Source organism: Tamandua tetradactyla, chromosome 2, assembly GCF_023851605.1.
Source record: "Tamandua tetradactyla isolate mTamTet1 chromosome 2, mTamTet1.pri, whole genome shotgun sequence".
In the NCBI taxonomy this organism is placed as follows: domain Eukaryota; kingdom Metazoa; phylum Chordata; class Mammalia; order Pilosa; family Myrmecophagidae; genus Tamandua; species Tamandua tetradactyla.
Window position 1 is genome coordinate 15,657,763 of NC_135328.1, and position 18,296 is coordinate 15,676,058.

Here is an 18,296-nt window from a genome sequence, read left to right on the forward strand (position 1 = left end):
AGGCGAGGCCAGGATGAAGGATGGATCTATTATTTGGAGGCGCCTACAGCCTCCTCTTTGCATCTGTGACCACTTCTTCATCGGGTCTACCAACAGGGAGTCAGGAGGAACCAGAGGAAATAGTTCAGGGAGAATGGGCCTCTCCTCAAATCCCCCTGAGCTTCTTTCCATTTCTCTACGGCCAAATGCTCTTGGAAGCCTCGCAGCTCCCACCCAAGCCTGATGGACACACTCTGAGGGATTTCTTGGGAAACAAGACGCCAAGTATTACAATTTTTCATAATGGGGTAAAATAAGATTCATTAATTTAGCTTCTGCCATAGGCATCGCAAACAAAATGCAATGCCCTTTTTAAGGACAAATCAGAAGAAACATTTACCAGAAGGGGTAGGTGGCTTCAGAGTTTGCACCTGCATGTCTCAGGTCAGACATACCCAGAGGATTTGTCCACTCTGAAATCCGGGACAACACCTTTAAGAGGAGGCTGGGAAGACTTTTAAAAAACTGACCACCCAAAGAAAAGGAAGGCTTTGATTTTCACCTGAGCGCTTAGCAAACATCCCCAAGAGAGTTTTGAAGGGTCGGAGCCTCCTGTCGATGAATTTAGTGTGCATTTGGCAGGAAAGCCTCATCAGAGAACTCTTTTGAGGCACTGGGTGTTGACATGAGTGTCGCGGATGGAGGAATCACACCCTGGCTCCCAGCCAAGGCCTGGCGCAGGACCTCCAGAGCTGATGCCTTGCAAATACAATACCTCGAGCTTTGCTTTCTGGACAGTGGGCTACTGACAGCATTTCCATGGTCTTTACTCTCCTAAGCCGAGCGGAGTCTCCCCTCCAGGGTCTGGGGCAGACCTTGAAAACTGCCCAGCACTGATTCACCTACTTGTCTGTCTCCCTGGTGGGGAGTTCTGGGGATGAGGGCTACTGGTTGTTCCTTTCTGTCTCCCCAGAGCCTAGGAAGGGGTCTGGAATAGAGAGGCATTCAGGAGAGTCTGCAAAAGAGTAAATGAAGGTAGGAAGCAATTCATTCAGGACAGGCTTAAAAACCACAAGAGTGTGTGTGTGTGTGCGCGCACACACATCCCCATGAGTCCCAAGCAGTTCTCAAGGTTGCCATTTGAGACTCCCTCGGCTGCTTGTTCATAATGTGAACCCCTGGCCCCCACCGACCACAAAGCCACTGAATTGGAAGCGCTGGGGCGGGGCTGGGGAATCTGAATTTGTAACCAAACTCCCTGGGAGAGTGTCATACACACTGAAGTTTAGGAGCTGCTGCCCGGCTCCATTCTAAGCCCTTATCGCTTTCAGAAAAGGGGGTTCTCAGAATGCTCTGGGGTTTTGAGACCTAATAACTAGTTCTAGCTGCAGTTTGCTGCTAGCACATTGGGCAGGGTGCCAGGTGGGCAAGCAGTCTGAGACTTCCAGACAGTGGCACGGTACACAAAGACTGAAGGTCAGAACCCTGCCCCGAGGGGGCCGGGGGGGCTCAGGTTCTCAGGCCATTGGTGTGCAGGTGGGGACTCCAAATCCTGAGCTGGTGAGCTGGGAGGGGGGCTCCTGAGAAGGTGGAACAGAGCTAGGCCACAAGCTAAACCCAGTTTCCAACTTAGGGTGCGTGCAGGAAATTTCTTCTCCAGCATGGCCAGTGGGACTCCAGCCCCGCCCCCAGCAGAGCGTACTGAATCAATAGAAATCAAGCCACAGATATAATTAATTTACTGTGCTTCACCGATTTTCCGTGTAGTTAGCAAGCTGAATGAGGGCTATCTGGAATATGGCATCTGCCGGAGGGTGGAGAAACGGATCCTCTGTGCTGGGTAACAAAATCTCTGCTGCAAATGGAAAACGCTTCCATTTATCTCCACTTCACCTTGCTCCTTTCCTTTCTAACTCTTTATTCATGGCTGGACTCGGCCTTCTGTGGTCTCCTTAGACCACAAAGACACTTTTTAATTTTGTCAGAAGACATCATTTTTCTCTGGCCAGGAGACAATTTTAATGGAAACTGTCTACAGCCCAGTGACAAGCGCATATTAATATGTGACAAAGGGGAGAGGGAGGAAGAGAAAAACAGCGTCCAGGATTGTTTTGTTTCCTTCACTCAAGAGGCACCTGCACACAGAGAGGCCAGCTGCTGCCGAGTGTGGCGTCGGCAGGGCAGCTCCGACGTCACGTTCTGGGTTACGGGGGTTCTCCAAAATGACACGGGCAAGTCCTACTGCCTGGCCCTTCTTATTTGGAATAAGGACCTTTGGTGATGTTTTTACTTAGGATAGGGCCAAGCTGGATTAGGCGGGCCCTAATGGAATGTGACCAGTGTCTCTGTAAGCCGAGGAAATGTGGGCACAGCCAGTAGGAGAGAGACAGAGAGAGGTGGCCGCGTGACGAGGCAGAGACTGAGTGATATTGGCACAGGCCTGGCTTGCCGGCCCCACCCTCGAAGCCAGGGGGAAACGTGGCGCGGGGGGAGTTCTCCTCTTTGAGGGGGAGCACAGCCCTGCCCATGCCTGCATTTTGGACTTGCAGCCACCAGCACTGTTAGATGATAAATTTCCGCTGCTGAAGCCCGTGGGTCCGTGGGGCTCGGTGATGGCAGACCCGGCGAACCCAGATGGTCCTCGCCCTGGCAGTGCTGTGCCAGCTCTCAGCGGGGATTTGAACTTGTCGTCCTTCATCACTGGGCCTCAGATGCACAGGCGGGGCACGGAGGGGCTGGATGTGAGGACCTGGAAGCCCACACTCTGTTCTGACATATAACTAGGAGTCACAAGCTGGGGCAGGCATAAATACACGTCAAGGAATTTCCCATTAAAAAGAAATTCGTCTTCCAACCGGGTAAAGCCTTTTAGGCCATCTCACCTAATTGCTCATCAGGTTAGGGAGCAGGGATTCTTTGGCTCAGATGAAAGGGAGCATAAAGTGGTTATAAATTATCTCCATCCAGTGTGCATCAGGCACGGGCAAAATGCTGAGCTGTAGGGCTCAGGGTCACGACACAGGGCTTTCTGGACCCTGGAGCTGCCTACCCAACCATTACAACACTGGATGCTCTCATGGCTTGAATCGAAAACCCCCAAAATGATATTTTCAAGTTCTGATCCTTGCTAAGAGGTGACCTTATTTGGAAATAAATTCCAGATGGAATCAGGTAAATTAAAATGAGGTCACACTGGCATGGGGTGGGTCCTTCATCCAACATGAGCGATGTCCCTCCTAGAAGGGGGGGGAGTGGCAGACAGACACCAGGAGAAGGCCAGGTGACCAGGGGCAGAGACGGAAGCCCAAGGACTGCTGGCAAGCCACCAAAGCTAGGAAGAGGCAGGGAAGCATCCTCCCCTATGGACTCTGGCCTCCTGGCCTCCAGAACTGCCAGACAATAAATCTCTGTTGCTTGAAGCCACCTCATTTGTGGAACTTTGTTACCACAACTAGGAAACTAAGAGAGATACTCTGAATCCACTCTACTAACTCAAAAACAACTGAAGGTGTAAAGATGGCCTGGATAAGCACAACCAGGTCTGGAAACAGCTCGGCCACAGTCATGCATGAGACCCTGGGAGAGTCCCAGCTCCTGAACTTGTGCACGGAGGAGAAGGGACTTGAGAGGCTGGGGGATCCCAGTTCTGCAGAGCCTTTCGGAGAAGGGGTCCCAGGGGCTGCTACGGTAGGCTGGGGAGGGGGTTTTAGGGGGAGGTGGGGCTGCACAGCATCCTCCTCAGTCAGCTTTTATAACAAGGTGCTCTGAGGATAAAAAACATCATTTTTTTTTAAACCACCAATCTGAGTTGAGCTGTTAGTGTTCCAGCCTGAATTTAGGCTCTAAAAATGGACCTCGCAGATAACTGCATGGAGCCTTTCTTTCTGCACCCTGGGAGCAGACTCCCAAGCGCCAGGTCCAGCTGGGGTCTGCTCAGTGCTTCTGTAAATCTACAGTCGACCCTCATTATTCCCAGATGTGTGAGTCAGCCTGCTCCCTAAAATATGTTTTAAACCCCCCAAGTCAATACATGTGGTACTTCCGCGGCAGTCATTCATGGACATGCACGGAGTGGCAAGAAATTTGGGTGGCCAGATGCGTGCTTTCCCAGCCTTCTCATTTCAGCTCTCACGCTATGCACAGGCCATCCTTTTTGTGGCATATCTAGTGTCACCTTTTTTTTTTTTTTTCGCATTTTTGTGCTCTTCGTTGGTGATTTTGCTGTTTGCAATGGCTTCCAAGCAACATATCGTTCTGCTGTCTAGTGTTCTGTCCCTGATGCGAGAAGTCTGTCATGTGCCTGCCTTTCAGAGAATATAGGTGTGTCAGAGAAGCTTCGTCCAGGCATGGGCTACCATGCTGTTAGCTGGGAGTTCAGTGTTAATACATCTTACAGATTAATATATATTGAACAAGGCATCTTTAAATAGAAACACACACAAAACAATGTTATGTAGTGGTTGACTCATGAAAACATTGTGACCAGAGGCTTGCAGACACCTAATCCTGCATTTCCCCAGGAGCCATGGTTCAGTATTCTCTAATTCAATGTCTGCTGAGGGTTTATAGAACATTTGTATGATCCACGGATAGATTGTCATTCTCAGCAAACCTCATGGCTTCCCACCACCTGGGCAGGGGCTCTCAAACCCCAGAGTGCAGGAGACTCACCTGGAGTGTGTGTTCAAACACAGGGCAGGGCCCTATCCCCTGAGATTCGGATTCACTAGGTCTGGGCTGGGGCTTGAGAATCCGCACTTCTGAGAAGCTTCCCAGTGCTGCTGCTGCCGCCAGTTAGGAGACCACATTTTGAGAACACCTGGCCAGTCTCCTTCGCTTGCCCTGCCAGAATCTGGTCTCCACTTACCTCCTCAGCCTCAATATCTACCTCTCCAAGGTTCTAGCCAAGCCAGTTGCTTGCCCACCCCTTATCACCCCCATATAGGCATTTCTGCCAACTTGCCCTGGGTGACCCATGCTCCCTCTGGCCAGGCTAGCAGCTCCCCCTCTGCATGTCTACCTCCTAGCCACCATTCAAGGTACAGCTCAAATGCCACCTCTTCCAAATAGGCTGCCCTGACTCTCTCACCAAGGGTTATAGAAATCCCTTGGGGCTCATGCACTTTCTCCCATGCAATGAATGCTTTTCACCTCTTGCTGATGTCCTTTGTGCCCGGGTTTCACCACAGGCACGGGACCAAAGTCAGTGCAGTGAACCCGTCGGTGTCCACACCACTGCCCACATGGGCCATGGTCACCCACCAATTGACACTGCAAGCCTCGGCACACACTCGGATACTTGCACATTGAAGAAATGTGCCCAGCAGCTCATGGCCTCCACGGCCTTTGATACCTCCAAGGCAGGCTGACCCTATAAATGACCCAGAAATAGAACTCAGGATGGCCCTTTGGCACTTATTTAGACACATTTCTTGAAGTTTCTGAGAGCAGAGTTGTGACAAAGTTTCTGAGAGCAGAGTTCTCATCATAAGAAATAGAAGCAAAGCCACCCCTCAAGCCCATTACCTTAAGGCAACATGACACAACGCCAGGTGCTAGACCCAGGTTCAAATCCCAGCTCTGCTCCCATCAGCTATAGGACCTAACTGCTCCGAGCCCCAGCTCCTCACCTTTAGTGGGGATAATAATAGCTCCTACCTCTCACGGAGGGCCTGAGGATGCAACGTGATCATTACTGACAATAACAACAACAGTTGCATGTATCAAGCGCCTACTGTTTACCTTGCATTGGGCCTATATCATTGCATCTAACCCACACATAACGTGCTTAAGCAGCACATCTAGCACATAATAAGCATGTGGTTGCTCGTTACTACAACTTCACTGCAAGACAGACACCAATATCCCCATTTCCAGGATGAGAAAATAGAGGCTCAGGGAGGTGGCTTGCTCAATGATACTAGTCATTTTTTGGGAGGGGGAGTGCATGGTCCGAGAATCAAACCCAGGTCTCCCACACGGAAGGATACTAGCCATTTTTAAGCTGTAATGGCTACTCTTTGTAACGACCATGTGCAGTAGGCATTATTCCCATTTTGTGAGCAAAGGAAATGTGGTGCCAATGAGGCCCAGGACTCGTGCCTGACTCTGGACGCTGAGCTCCTGCTCACCACGCCTCCACTCTGCCGAGTCAACCCCACCACGGTGCCCTGTTTTACCCAGGAGCTACTGAGAAGCATCTCCCCAGCAAGCCAGAGCGCGTGAAGCACCCACCGCCTTGGCCACACCCCACGGTGCACCAGAAGTCATTCCAACGACCGAGGGACGAGGCTGCACACCACAGGGTGCATCACTCGGGGGATCACCCCCCACCCCCAGCACATCTCTGGGGCACCCTGAGGAAAGTGAACCCGGAGACCGGGACTGACCGTGACCCCGAAGAAGTTGGTCTCATTCATGGCGTGGAGGATGGTCCTGCCCAGCGTGTGGTCCGAGTAGTTGAAGTCCTGGATGCGCCGGTGCCGGCTGCCGGTGTGCAGCGTCTCCATGACCCTGTGCAGCGTCCTGGCGATCACCCAGATGCCATCGTAGGCATAGCCGTGGAACTTGCTGGGCCCCACGCCGGACCGCTTGCTGTTGTACTCCCTCTCGTACTGCTGCGGGGTCTGCAAGAAGCAGGGGACAACGGGTTACAGCCGGCAGGGACAGGCAGGCCCGTGGGGTCCACGCTGCACACCTTCCTGTCCCGGTTTCACGGAGCAGGACCCAGCCTCGGGAGGCCACCTCGGGCCACATGGCCAGGAAGGGGCAGGGCCGATGTTTGCACCCCGGGGGCCAGGGGAGGGGTAATGCACCTGAGCCGGGCCTGCTGGGGGCGCCAAGCGGGGGCCTGGCGTGCACAAGGAAGCCCACATAGCATATGACTAAATATTGAAGTGCTACATGAAGCTAACAAGCTGTTCAATCAAGTATTTTCTGTCCTCCCACCATGAAAAATGATCTGGAAGCCAGGTTTGAATTCAGAATGCTTGGGCTCTGCAGAGCTTCAGGGGACACAGCGGCCCAGGGGGAGCTGGCCCTCCTCGGGGGGCCACCCTCTCCCCTCCCCCACTCCCTGGGACCATCCTGCAGCCCAGCTCAAGCCATGCCTCCCGCACCCTCCACCTCACCACCCCCCTGTATTGGCAGCACTTTGGCTTCCCCAGGGGTGCAGCCCACCCTCCAGGGGCCAGTCCAAGGAAGAGGCTCCCCAGGGCCTGGAAATGGGTCCAGACATTGGGGCTGGAAACTGAGGGCATGGAATAGAAATGGGGGAGGTACAGGTCCAGGGGCACCTCATGGGGTCCAAGGGAGGCCATCCTAAGGCATGGGGTCGGGCAGGCCCGGCTGCTGGGGGTAAGGGTGGGTCTGACCCCACTGTCTGTGCCCCTCACTCTTCCCTTCCATCTGTCACACAGCAGTGTTTGTGAAGGGTTTGGCACTAAGAAAATAAAAAAAAAAAGATCTGTTCTCACCTTGAGCTGAATTTCATAAAAGGATTTTGCCGGTGAGGTTAACATTCTGGGTGTGGCTACCAAGTAATGAAACTGCCTTTCTCCTCCCACCCTTGAGGCTTAGGCATCCAAGGGAAACTGTGTCCCTCAGCCCGTCCACCCACCTTTTCTCAACTCACTTGTGAACTCCTCTTCCACGAATGTCATCAGAGCCCATGCTTAGTCTTTGGAAAAACCCTCCTTGGGGACAAATCACCCAGAGAAACCACTGACTCACTGTCATTTTAAACTGAGAGAGGGTTACACATGCCTCTGTCACCACTTCTAGCCTGAGGCACAGAGAGGTTAAGGGACTTCAACGAGATCACACAGCGTGTGTGAGAGTGAATGTGTATGTGGGTTAATGTGTGTGTGTATAAGTGTGGGTGTGTAAATGAGTATGAGCGAATGTATATGAGTGAGTGTGTGGATGAGTCAGTGTGTATGAGTGTAAGTGTGTAAAAGTGTGTGACTGTATATGTGTATGCATGTATGTGTGTGAGTGTGTGTGTGTGAGTGTGTGAGTGTATGTGTGTCATCACACCTGCCTCCCATTCCTCCATTGCTGTTTGGGGGCTCCTTGGCCTTTGAAGTTGACCACAGGCTGTCTGGGAGCAGGCAGGGTGTGGTCGCCAGACTCCCTCCAGCCGCGGTCAAACACTAGGGACCACAGATTCTCCCGGCCAAACAGGAATGGGCCCCAGCAACAACTTCACCTCTCTCTTTGTTTTGGGGTCATCTTGGAAGCTCACGATTTATCCCTGTTTATGCTTCCTCAGAAATGCCTCATGTCCAGCCATCACTGCTCTGTTCCTCATTCAAAATACACGGGAGTGGATTTTTGAGTAGGAGCCTGAAACCGGGCAAGGAAGCAGGATCTGAACGGGCAGGCCTCTCTGGCTGCAGTGCTGTGATCTGCTGTGTGCCCTGGGGCAGGGTCCCAGCTTCCCTAGGTCTCAGGGTCCTCTACTTGCTGGGGGGCCGGGAGGAATCAGTGAGGTGATGTGTGTACAACATCCAGCCCAGTGTCCAGGACCTGGCGCTGCCCAGATGCCAGCTGTGGAGAAGGTCTGTGAGACGAGTGCTGGTCATTCCCGGCTGGGCACCAGCCGACCACCAGCCCAGGATGTGCTGGAGAGTCCAAGGCTATGCTGAGCCAGGCCTGTGCTGACAGGTTGGAGGTCCTCCAGGGATCTCTACTTCCCTAACCAGTCCTCAGTTACTGGGCATGTAGGTTGTTTCTAAGTTTTGCTAATTATGTATATAGGGCTAAAATACTCAGCCAAAATATAAAAAGTTACATCCCACTGGGTAAGAGGTACCCATTTCCCTGCTTCTTTGACAACAACAGGAATTCACAAATTTTAAATCACTGCCAGTTTGTTAGGCTAAAAAAAAAAAAAGGTTGTCATTCTTTAATTTTAATTTGCTTTTCTCCGATTAATGATTAGAGTGAGCGCCTTTCAAATACTGAGTGGCAATTTTGATTTCTTCGGTGAATTTCCTCTTTATACCATAGTGCTATGGTGATATGTTTATTAAAGTTGTGTTTTAATGCATCCTTGTCATTTTTCCATCTTTTAGTATCTAACCATACTTTCTGTGATTTTTATTTCTTTATTTTTTTCTTTGATTTTTAAACACGATTTGGTTCTCCTCCTGGTTGTTAATTCAGCTACTGGTTATCTGAAAAGCTTTAAAAAATGACTCAAATGTGCATTTCTCTAATGCATCGCTTTAAGCATAAAAGGTGTGAGTCCCGTTTGCCTTCTCTGGTCTTGGATTTTGCTCCTTGGAGCTTTGTCTGAGGCATACCTAGGCACCCAGGGGGCTGGTGGGATCGGGTTTGATTCCCCTTTGTTCAATTCAATTCTTCCATCCCATGATCTCTCTAACCTCCTCCCCATGCAAATCGTGCCATGGGCACATCCTTTAAGGTTGATTCTTTTAAAGTGGGGGGACTTGCGGGGACCTTCCCAGAGTGGTCTCCCTGGGGGGTAACTGAGCAGGAGTTTCTTACTTCCTTGGTCATCGTTTTTGTTTTGTTTCGTATGTTTTTCAGGGACATCGGGGGACCAAGATCATATTGTTTATCTGGCTGTCTCTACATATTTTCACAGGGGCCCCTTGTCGGCCCAGGTGGTTTTCGATCTCCCAAAACTGTTCTTTCTCCAAGGCGGGTAAGAGGCAGGTGCAGAGAGGGCCCTGGAAACATTAACCCATCGCATCCGTGGGAGGCCGGTCAGCCAAGCCCTGCCCGGGGCCCTCACTGCCACTGTCTGTGCAAACCCGTGGGAAAAAGTCACATCAGGCCCAGGCCATCCGTCACCGCGCCAGGTGAAGCCAGTATCCACCCGGGCAAAATGCTGACAGCAGGGAGAACACCCCCAACTGTCTGAGAAAAAGTAACACTTGACTTAAAGCAGGGCCACAATTATTCGGGGCGGAGGAATTTCTTTCATTGTAAGGCTGACACTGACAGCTCATTAACTGCTCATTCTCCGAGGTCACGTGCACCAGGGGATGCTAAGTTCCTGGGAGAAGCGCCTTATATAGCCAGTCCCGGCTATATAGCCAGTCCCGGCAGGTTGGGCTCCCGCACATTTCTGAAAGGCAGTTGTTGCAACTTGGAGCATATTTTCCCACGGAAACCATGTTATAAATAGTGGTTGGGCTCCCAGGCTAGCCCACACAGCTCGCCAGCCCACAACGGGACTAAACTTTCTGGGTCTGTCCTTCCAACCAGACAAGCTAAATCCTGCTTTCTGGGAGAGGTGAGCCTTGTGGACAGAAGAGAGGAAGACAAGGAGAAGGCTGCATCCCCCTCCACAGCTCTGACCGCCCGCCACAGAGGCCACACTGGCAAAGTTTGTCTCTGACATCCCCAGTGGAGGCCTCTCCTGGGAAGAGATACTTAGTCAACTGGTTCCTATTCTCTAGTCTGTAGATCATCTGGGAGTTTGTTAAAAATGCAGATGCCAAGACCCTACACTTGGAAGTTTTGTTTTAGTCTGTGGGCTAACTTAGGTATCTGTAGTTTAAAAAATCTTCTCAGATAATGTCAAGCATACTCAGTTTGAAAACAAGGATTAAGCAACTCCTCCAATCTGATTGTTGGATCTTCTCATTAGCAAATGTCAGGTGTTTGCTGAGCCCCTTCCTACCTTCTTCCTTTGCTGAGAGCTCACGACCTCCTAAGGCAGAGCCTTCCATTTATGGAGTGCCTGATGTCTAGGAGACTGCTATTCCCACGCAGAGCTTATATCCATCTCCCTGCAACTGGTCCTTGGCCTGCTACGTCTTCCTGCAAAGCCACAGGGAATGTGTCTACTCCCTCTTCTCGATGACAGCCCCTGAGAGAGACTAATTCAGTGACCAGTCTCCCCGTGGTCACTGTGGTGTTCTCCCCATCTTTTATGCTACATAGTCTCCGCTCAGACTTCCACTCTGATTAGGGAGAACTATCTCGTAGCAAACCACTGCTCCCATTAAGAACCATCAGAAAGCAGGGTAAAATATAAATACAGCTGCCCAATGGCATCAGGGAGCAGCCAGGGTGGCCAGGACTTGAGATCCAAGATCCTGGAAAGGAGAGAAATGCTTTGCAGTGAGCCTGACACTCTTTGCCTGTTTCCCCTTGAGGCATTTGATGACTGGTAAGTGGTACAAGGCAAAGAGCAGGAGCAGAAAGCAGTGGCTCAAAGCTTTCAGCAGTCCTGCAAGGGTGGGGAGATAGAGGCTGAAGTTCAGGGCTGCCGGCAAAGCAAGATTTGCAAGGCTGAGGTCCTAGAGTAAAGGGAACCACAAAAAGAGTGAGCCTGGTATTCACACTGGCACCCTGGGCCAGTAATCACCCTAGGATTTCAGTGGAGAACACAGAAGGAGAAATGGCAGGAGTAAGGGCAAACCAGAGATAGATTTGGCTTTGCAAAGACTAAAACTAAGCTTGGAATCATCTCAGCTCTTGACTGGATTCAGGTTATCTGCTCCTATTCTTACCCCTCCGCTTGAAGGGAAATAAATCTTCTCTGGAGAAAGATTACACCATCTGGAGCCTCTACAATTTTTATATACAATGTCAAAATTTACCAGGTACACCAGGAGACAGGACTAAAAACAGAACAATCTACAAACAAAAAACCAGAAAGAAAGAAAGAAAAAAAAAACAGACAATAGAAACAGACCCACAGATTATCCAAATCTTGATTTTATTAGACAAACTTTAAATGGCAATGCTTATCTGTTCAAGAAAATAAATTTAAAAATGTAGAGTATCACCAAAGAACTGAAAGCTAAACACACAGAGACAGAGAGATAGAGAAAGAAGATAAAAAGGAAATTCTAAAAATGAAAACACAACTGAAGTTAAGAACTCAATAAATGGATGAAGCAGCATATTAGATACAGAAGAAGGTAGGTTAGTGAAGTGGAAGAGAGTTTGGTAATATATATTAAGATTGAAGCAAAGAAGGAAAAATGATAGAAAGTAAGAAGTGAGTATAAGGCATACAGAGATTATATTGAAAAGGTATAATATGGGCATACTTGGTGTTCAAGAAGAAGAGATAAGAGAGAAGTAATTTTGAAAGTGATATTACCCTAGAAATTAACTCAAACAAACATCAATCCACAAATTCATGATGCTCTATGAAGCTCTGTGAACTTCAATCAGGATAACGCAAAGTAAAGGTGACTTCAGCACAGGATAGTAAAATTTCTGAAGACCAAAGGAAAGAGAACATTGTAAAAGCAGCCAGAGGAAAAAAGATACATTACTTTCAAAAGAGCAGCAATGTCTCTGACAGCTGACTTAGTGGGAGGCAATGAAATGACATCTTAAAGTACTAAAAGAAAGTGACCGACAACCTATCATTCTATGCCCAGTTAATAAGCCCCTCAAAACTGAAGATGAAATACAGAAAATGTCAGACAAACTGAAACTGAGAACATTCGTCTCTAGCAGCTCCATGCTAAAAAAAAGACAAAGAAGAAAGAGTCCTTCATGCAGAAAGAAAATGAACATAAACAGCACAGAAATGCAGAAAGGAATGAAGGGTAATGGAAAGTGTAAATATGTGAATAGATTCAAATGAAAAATGACATCAGGGCCAAGAACATTTAAGAAAACCTTAAAGAAGGAGGACAAAGATGAAGAACTTACATTACTGGGCGTCAGGTCATGCTACAAAGTTTCAGTAACTAAGGCACTGTGGAGGAGGCAGACAACAATGGAAAAGAACAGAAGGTCCAGACACAGACCCACAGAATACATCTGATTTATGACAGAGGTGACACTATAGAACATGGGGAAGGGTGCATGGTGGCATTTTCAATAAATGGTCAGGAATCAGCTGGTTACCCACAGGGAAGAAAGAAAAACAAATCTTGATGCTGTCCCAGCCCACACACAAAACCAGTTCCATGTGGATTCTACATATAAATATGAAAGGTAAACAAAACTTCTAAAGACAAGATAGGAAAATATCTTCATGATTCAAGGACAGATAGAGATTTCTCAAACAGGATACACTGATAAACTGGACTATACTAAAATGAGAATTTTTGGTTTATCAGAGCACATCATGAAGAGAGTAAAAGGCAAACCACAGAATGGGAGAATATGTAAGTAATACACATAACTGACAAAGGATTTATATCCAGATTATAACAAAGGAACTTCTATAAATTAATAAGAAACGGATGGAGAATTCAATAGAAAAATGGGCAAAAGATTTGAATAGGTAATTCACAAAAAGGATATCACAATGGCCAAGGAAGATATGAAAAGACGCTCAACTTCATTAGCCATCAGGGAAATGCAAATTAAAACTAAAATGAGATACCACCACACACCCACTGGGTTACCTAAATTAAAAACCTGACGATACCAAATGTTGGCGAGCAAGAGAACCAACTGGGACTCTCAATCACTGCTGGTGAGGGTGGGAGTGGATGCAGTCACTTTAGAAACCTGTCTGGCAGGATCGGCTAAAACTGAACATGTGCAAACCCTATGACTCAGAAATCCCACCCCTGAGGATAAGCTCAATAGTAATGTGCACATATTACATCAACTACCTAGAAATAAACCAAAGGATTCTACACAGAAACTTAAAAACATCTCTGAGATTAATTCAAGTAGGCCTACAAAAATGCACCTAAAATTCATGGGTTAGAAGACTCAAGGTTATAAAGATGTCAGCTCACCTTAAATCCACTGATAGATTCAGTAAAATCCCATTACAAACCACGGTATGTTTGTGTATATGTGTGTGTAAATTGATAACTTGATTAAAAAACATATACAGAGATTCAAAGAGACAAGAATATCCCAGACCATCTTGAAGAAGAAGAAATAAAGGGAAAGATATACATTGCCAATTATCAGGACCTATTAAAAAATAAACCAAGGGAAGAGAAAAACAGGTATTTGGTTTATGACAAAGGTGATATGGCAGCCCAATATGGGAAAAGATAAGTTTTTTCAATAAATGATGCTGTGTCAATTAGATATGCATATAAGTAAGAAAAGAAATCTTTGTCCTTATATCTCACACCACACACAAAAATCAATTCCAGATTGATTGTACATCTAAATGTGAAAAAGAAAGCAGTAAATTTCCTAAAAGAAGAGAGGAAAATGTCCTCATGACCTTGGGGTTGGCTTTATTAAAAGAATTTCTGTTCATTACAAACGCGATTTAGACTTCCAGGGAGCTTCCAGGGAGCTTCGGACAATGGAGGCTGTGCATAATTTACTTCCCCAACTCTCCTTCCCACCCTATATGAAATAGCTTCACAGCCACAAACATTCTACACAAAACCACACGCTCAGCAATACCCAGAGACAGAGAATACAAAAGCTGCAAAATAACTGTGAGTAAAAAGAGAAGAATGAACAAATACTAGCACTGAACTCCCTCATGCTTTTGCCCTTTCCCTGCCAGGGAGCCAGGCTTGGTGGGGGAACAAAGGAAGAAACAAAGGGAGAAAACTGTGGGAAGAAGACAGGGAGATATTTAGGGGGAGGTGGAACTGACTACCAGAAAGGTGAATCCACCCTAAAATCTGAAGATGCTAAAAAAGCAACTGGATACACTTGCTAATGGGAAGATATTTCAAAGTACATGTGATTTAAAGGGCAGATGTCAATGTGGAATTTAAAGAGAGATACAGCGTATCAAAGCCGGGTTTGCAATCCAAAGAAACAGACTCAACTAAAGGTTCAGTCTCCCAAGTCCATAGCTTCCGAGGAAGGAATGAAAGGCAAAGAGAAGGAAGAAGAACCATTTGGCCATCAGGTAGTGGAGGTGAGAAAAAGAAAAAGCAGAAAATTTAGGGTCCTGCCAGATAAAAGAAAACCACAAATTCAGAGGGCTCCCAGCTCCTGCCCCACCACTAAAACGAGCAAACAAAGCCCTGCTAACGTGCTGTACCCGTGCTAGGCTGACCACACGGCTTCGTGAAACTGGGAATCTTGTAAAAACACCCCAACATCATAACAACGAACCGAAGGAAAATAAAGTCCTGAGAGAACAAGTGTAGAAAATCAGGAAATGACTTCACAAGCATCAACTGAGGAAAATTCTTCCCTCCACACAACCATGAAGCAGAAGAGTCCTGTTAAGACTGTACCACAAGCAGAATTAAATATACTTAAATAAGCAATTGAAGCTATTAAAAACCAACTGGAGACAGAATTTCAAAAATTAAAAAGAGAAATGGATAAAACACGGAGAAAAGTATTAAAAAAAAGAGTGGTCTGAACTTAGGGAAGAGATAGAAGAAAAAATATTACATCAGAAAAGAATAGATTACAAGGAGCCAAAGGGAGAATAGACTCAAATGAAAATTTAATAAGGGAAAGAAGACAACCAAGAATATAAAAACAACATAAGGAAAGGCATAAAAAGAATTGGAGAGAAAGTAGTAGAAATATACATATTATTGGAGTCCCTGAAATTAGAGTTTTTGAAGAAGAAAAAAGAAATAATGGAACAGAGCTAACATTTAAAACTATAATTTAAGAAAACTTTCCAGAAATAGAAAAAGATTTGAATCTCACATGGAAAAGGCTCACCAAATACCTGAGAAACTTAGCCTAAAATAATCAGTTCTAAGCTTTCTCTAATACTGGGTATACAAAGATGAAGATAAAATTCTCAAGGCTTCAAGTAAAAAAGTTTGAATAATTTACAAAGGTATAAAAATTAGACTAGCATAAAGCTTTTGAAAACATACATACAAAGCAAGGTAACAGTGGGACAGCCTTAAAAAAAAAAACAGCTGTGAACCAAGAACTTTATATCTAGCCGAACTGTCCTTCAAATATTAGCAATAAAAAAACAGTTTTCAACATACAAAAACTTTAGGGAATTCTGCACTCATCAGCCCTTCTTGAGAAATCTACTAATGGATGGATGGGCTTCATCCAACTCAGTGATAATTGGGAAAAACCCCCCAAAAGAACTGGTGGTGACCATTTTCAAATTCATAAATGTACATGTAAGACTTAAACAAATGTGGGCATAAAGGTCTTGGAAGACCAATGTACACATTATGTATTGTGACAAAGTATAAATAATGTAACTAAAAAATCGGAGGAGAAGGGACAGAGAAAGAGAAAATCAGAAAAATCTCATTGGTGCATAGGCAGTAGGTGGGTGTTAAAGCTTACTTTCCAAGCCTGATAAACTAGATAGCAGAAGGTTAAATAACAGGAGATTGAAGACTTATACAAGGTATAAATATAAAAGTAATCACTAGGACAAATATGCAAAACTTCTTAATGTCCCCATAATGTTTTTTATAGAAAAGAGCAAAGGAGATACATTTCCAAGAAAGAAGTAGAGCAAATATTACAAAATACACATAATTATAAACTATTATATTGGAGTTCAGACTAAACACACAAGTCATAAGAATAAATGTGAATAGACTTTACTCACCTATTAAAAGAAAGATTTTCAATTTTGCTCACAAAAGAAAGTCCAATTATATGCTGAACATGCAAGAAACACATCTAAAACAAAGTGATTCAGAAAAGCTAAAAATAAATGGACAAAAGTAAGCTAGGCACAAGGAAAGAAAAAGAGAGCAAGAGTAGTGATTCTGCTATCAGACAAGTAGAATCAATTTAAATCCTTAAACTGATGAAGCAGGATGCTTTTTAATGTTAAAATCCACAATCCACTATGAAAATATAACACTTATGAACATTTATGTACCAAAGAACACAGCAACTACCTCTACGAAGCAAAAATGACAAGGAGGTGCAAGGAAACATAAAGAGAAATGCACTAATAATAGGAGACTTTAATAAAAGGTCAAGAGGATAAAAAATAAATAAGGAGAAGATCTAAACCCAGTAATCAAAAGGTAGATCTTATGGATATAAATTTAACTATATTCCTGGATAATAGAGAATGCACATTCTTCTCACATGCCCATGGCCCAGTCACAAAAACTGACCATATATTAGGTCACAAATAAAACATTGATAACTTCCATAAACTAGAAATATTATATTTAGAATATACTAACAAAGACAAAACCCAGAAAGGTCCTTTCACTTGGAAATTTAAAAATATCCCATTTATGACTCCTGGACAAAAGAAGAAACACAAACCAAAATTTCAGACTTTGAAAAAAAATTACAATGAAAATATTAATAAACTGAACTCAACAGGATGTATTTAAAGCTGCGATCAGAGGCAAATTCATTGTACAAACCACTTTTATCGAGAAAAATGAAAGGATACAAAAACTAGGAAAAGAATAAAGTAAGCTAAAAAAAGCATGAGGAAGTAAGTAATAAAATGAGAAATTAATGGGGAAGAATATAGAAAAACAGTAGCTCTAATTAATCAAAATACTGATTCTCTGAAAAAAACTAACAAAAAAGTCAAACGACTAGCTCACTTGATAAAGGAAAAAGGAAGAAAGCACAAATATACAAAATAAGAAATGACAAGGAATAAATACAATACAAGAAATTTTAAAAATCCCAAGAGATTATACTTTACAGATATCTATGCAAATAAATTTGAAAATCTTAAAGAAATGGATAATTTCCTAGGAAAATACAAATTGCTAAAACCAGCCCCATTAGGGTTAGAAAGCTTAAACAGGTCATTTATCCACAGAAGAAAAAAGTTATTAAGCAACTCCTCCCCACCCCCCATACCCCGAAAAGCACCAGGCCAAGATGGTTTCATGGGAGAATTTTACCAAACCTTCAAAGACCAGACAGCCTCAATGCTCTATGAATTATCCTAGAGTCTTGAAAAGGAAGGAAAACTTCCTAATTCCTTTCATAAAGCAAGGACAACACTGACACCTAAACCAGATAAAGACAGATGGATGTCACTTATGAATATCAATGCTAAAATACTAAATCAAATATTAGCAAACAGAATCCAACACCACATTAAGAAAATAATTCATCATGACCAACTGTGATTTATTCCAATACTGCAAGATCAGTTCAATACTAAGATAGCCATTAATGTCATACACTATGTTGATAAAGCTAAGGACAAAAAACCCATAGGCTCATCTCCACAGATTCTGAGAAAGCCTTTGAAAAAAATGTAGTCCCATTCATGTTAAAAACCTATAGAAACAATAGGAATTGAATGATACTTTCTGAATGTGGTAAAATATACATACCTTAGTTCTAAAGCCAGTATCTTTTTAAATAGAGAAAACTAGAGGCATTTTCACAACATTAGGAACAAAGAAAAGTGTTCACTATGTCTGCAACTATTCAACATGGACTAGAGTAGTAACTCTGAACCAGAGGCCACTGAGTCTCCCGGGGAA

The 18,296-nt window shown here is 45.2% G+C and overlaps 1 protein-coding gene across 1 annotated transcript in view; it reads right to left on the reverse strand.

The window, feature by feature from the left end:
* Positions 1-18,296, reverse strand: part of GABBR2 (gamma-aminobutyric acid type B receptor subunit 2) — a 399,248-nt gene that overhangs the window by 149,961 nt on the left and 230,991 nt on the right. The window contains exon 7 of the mRNA XM_077140179.1: positions 6,369-6,605. Within this exon, the coding sequence (XP_076996294.1) occupies positions 6,369-6,605 (237 nt within the window). The remainder of the gene's footprint in view (positions 1-6,368; positions 6,606-18,296) is intronic.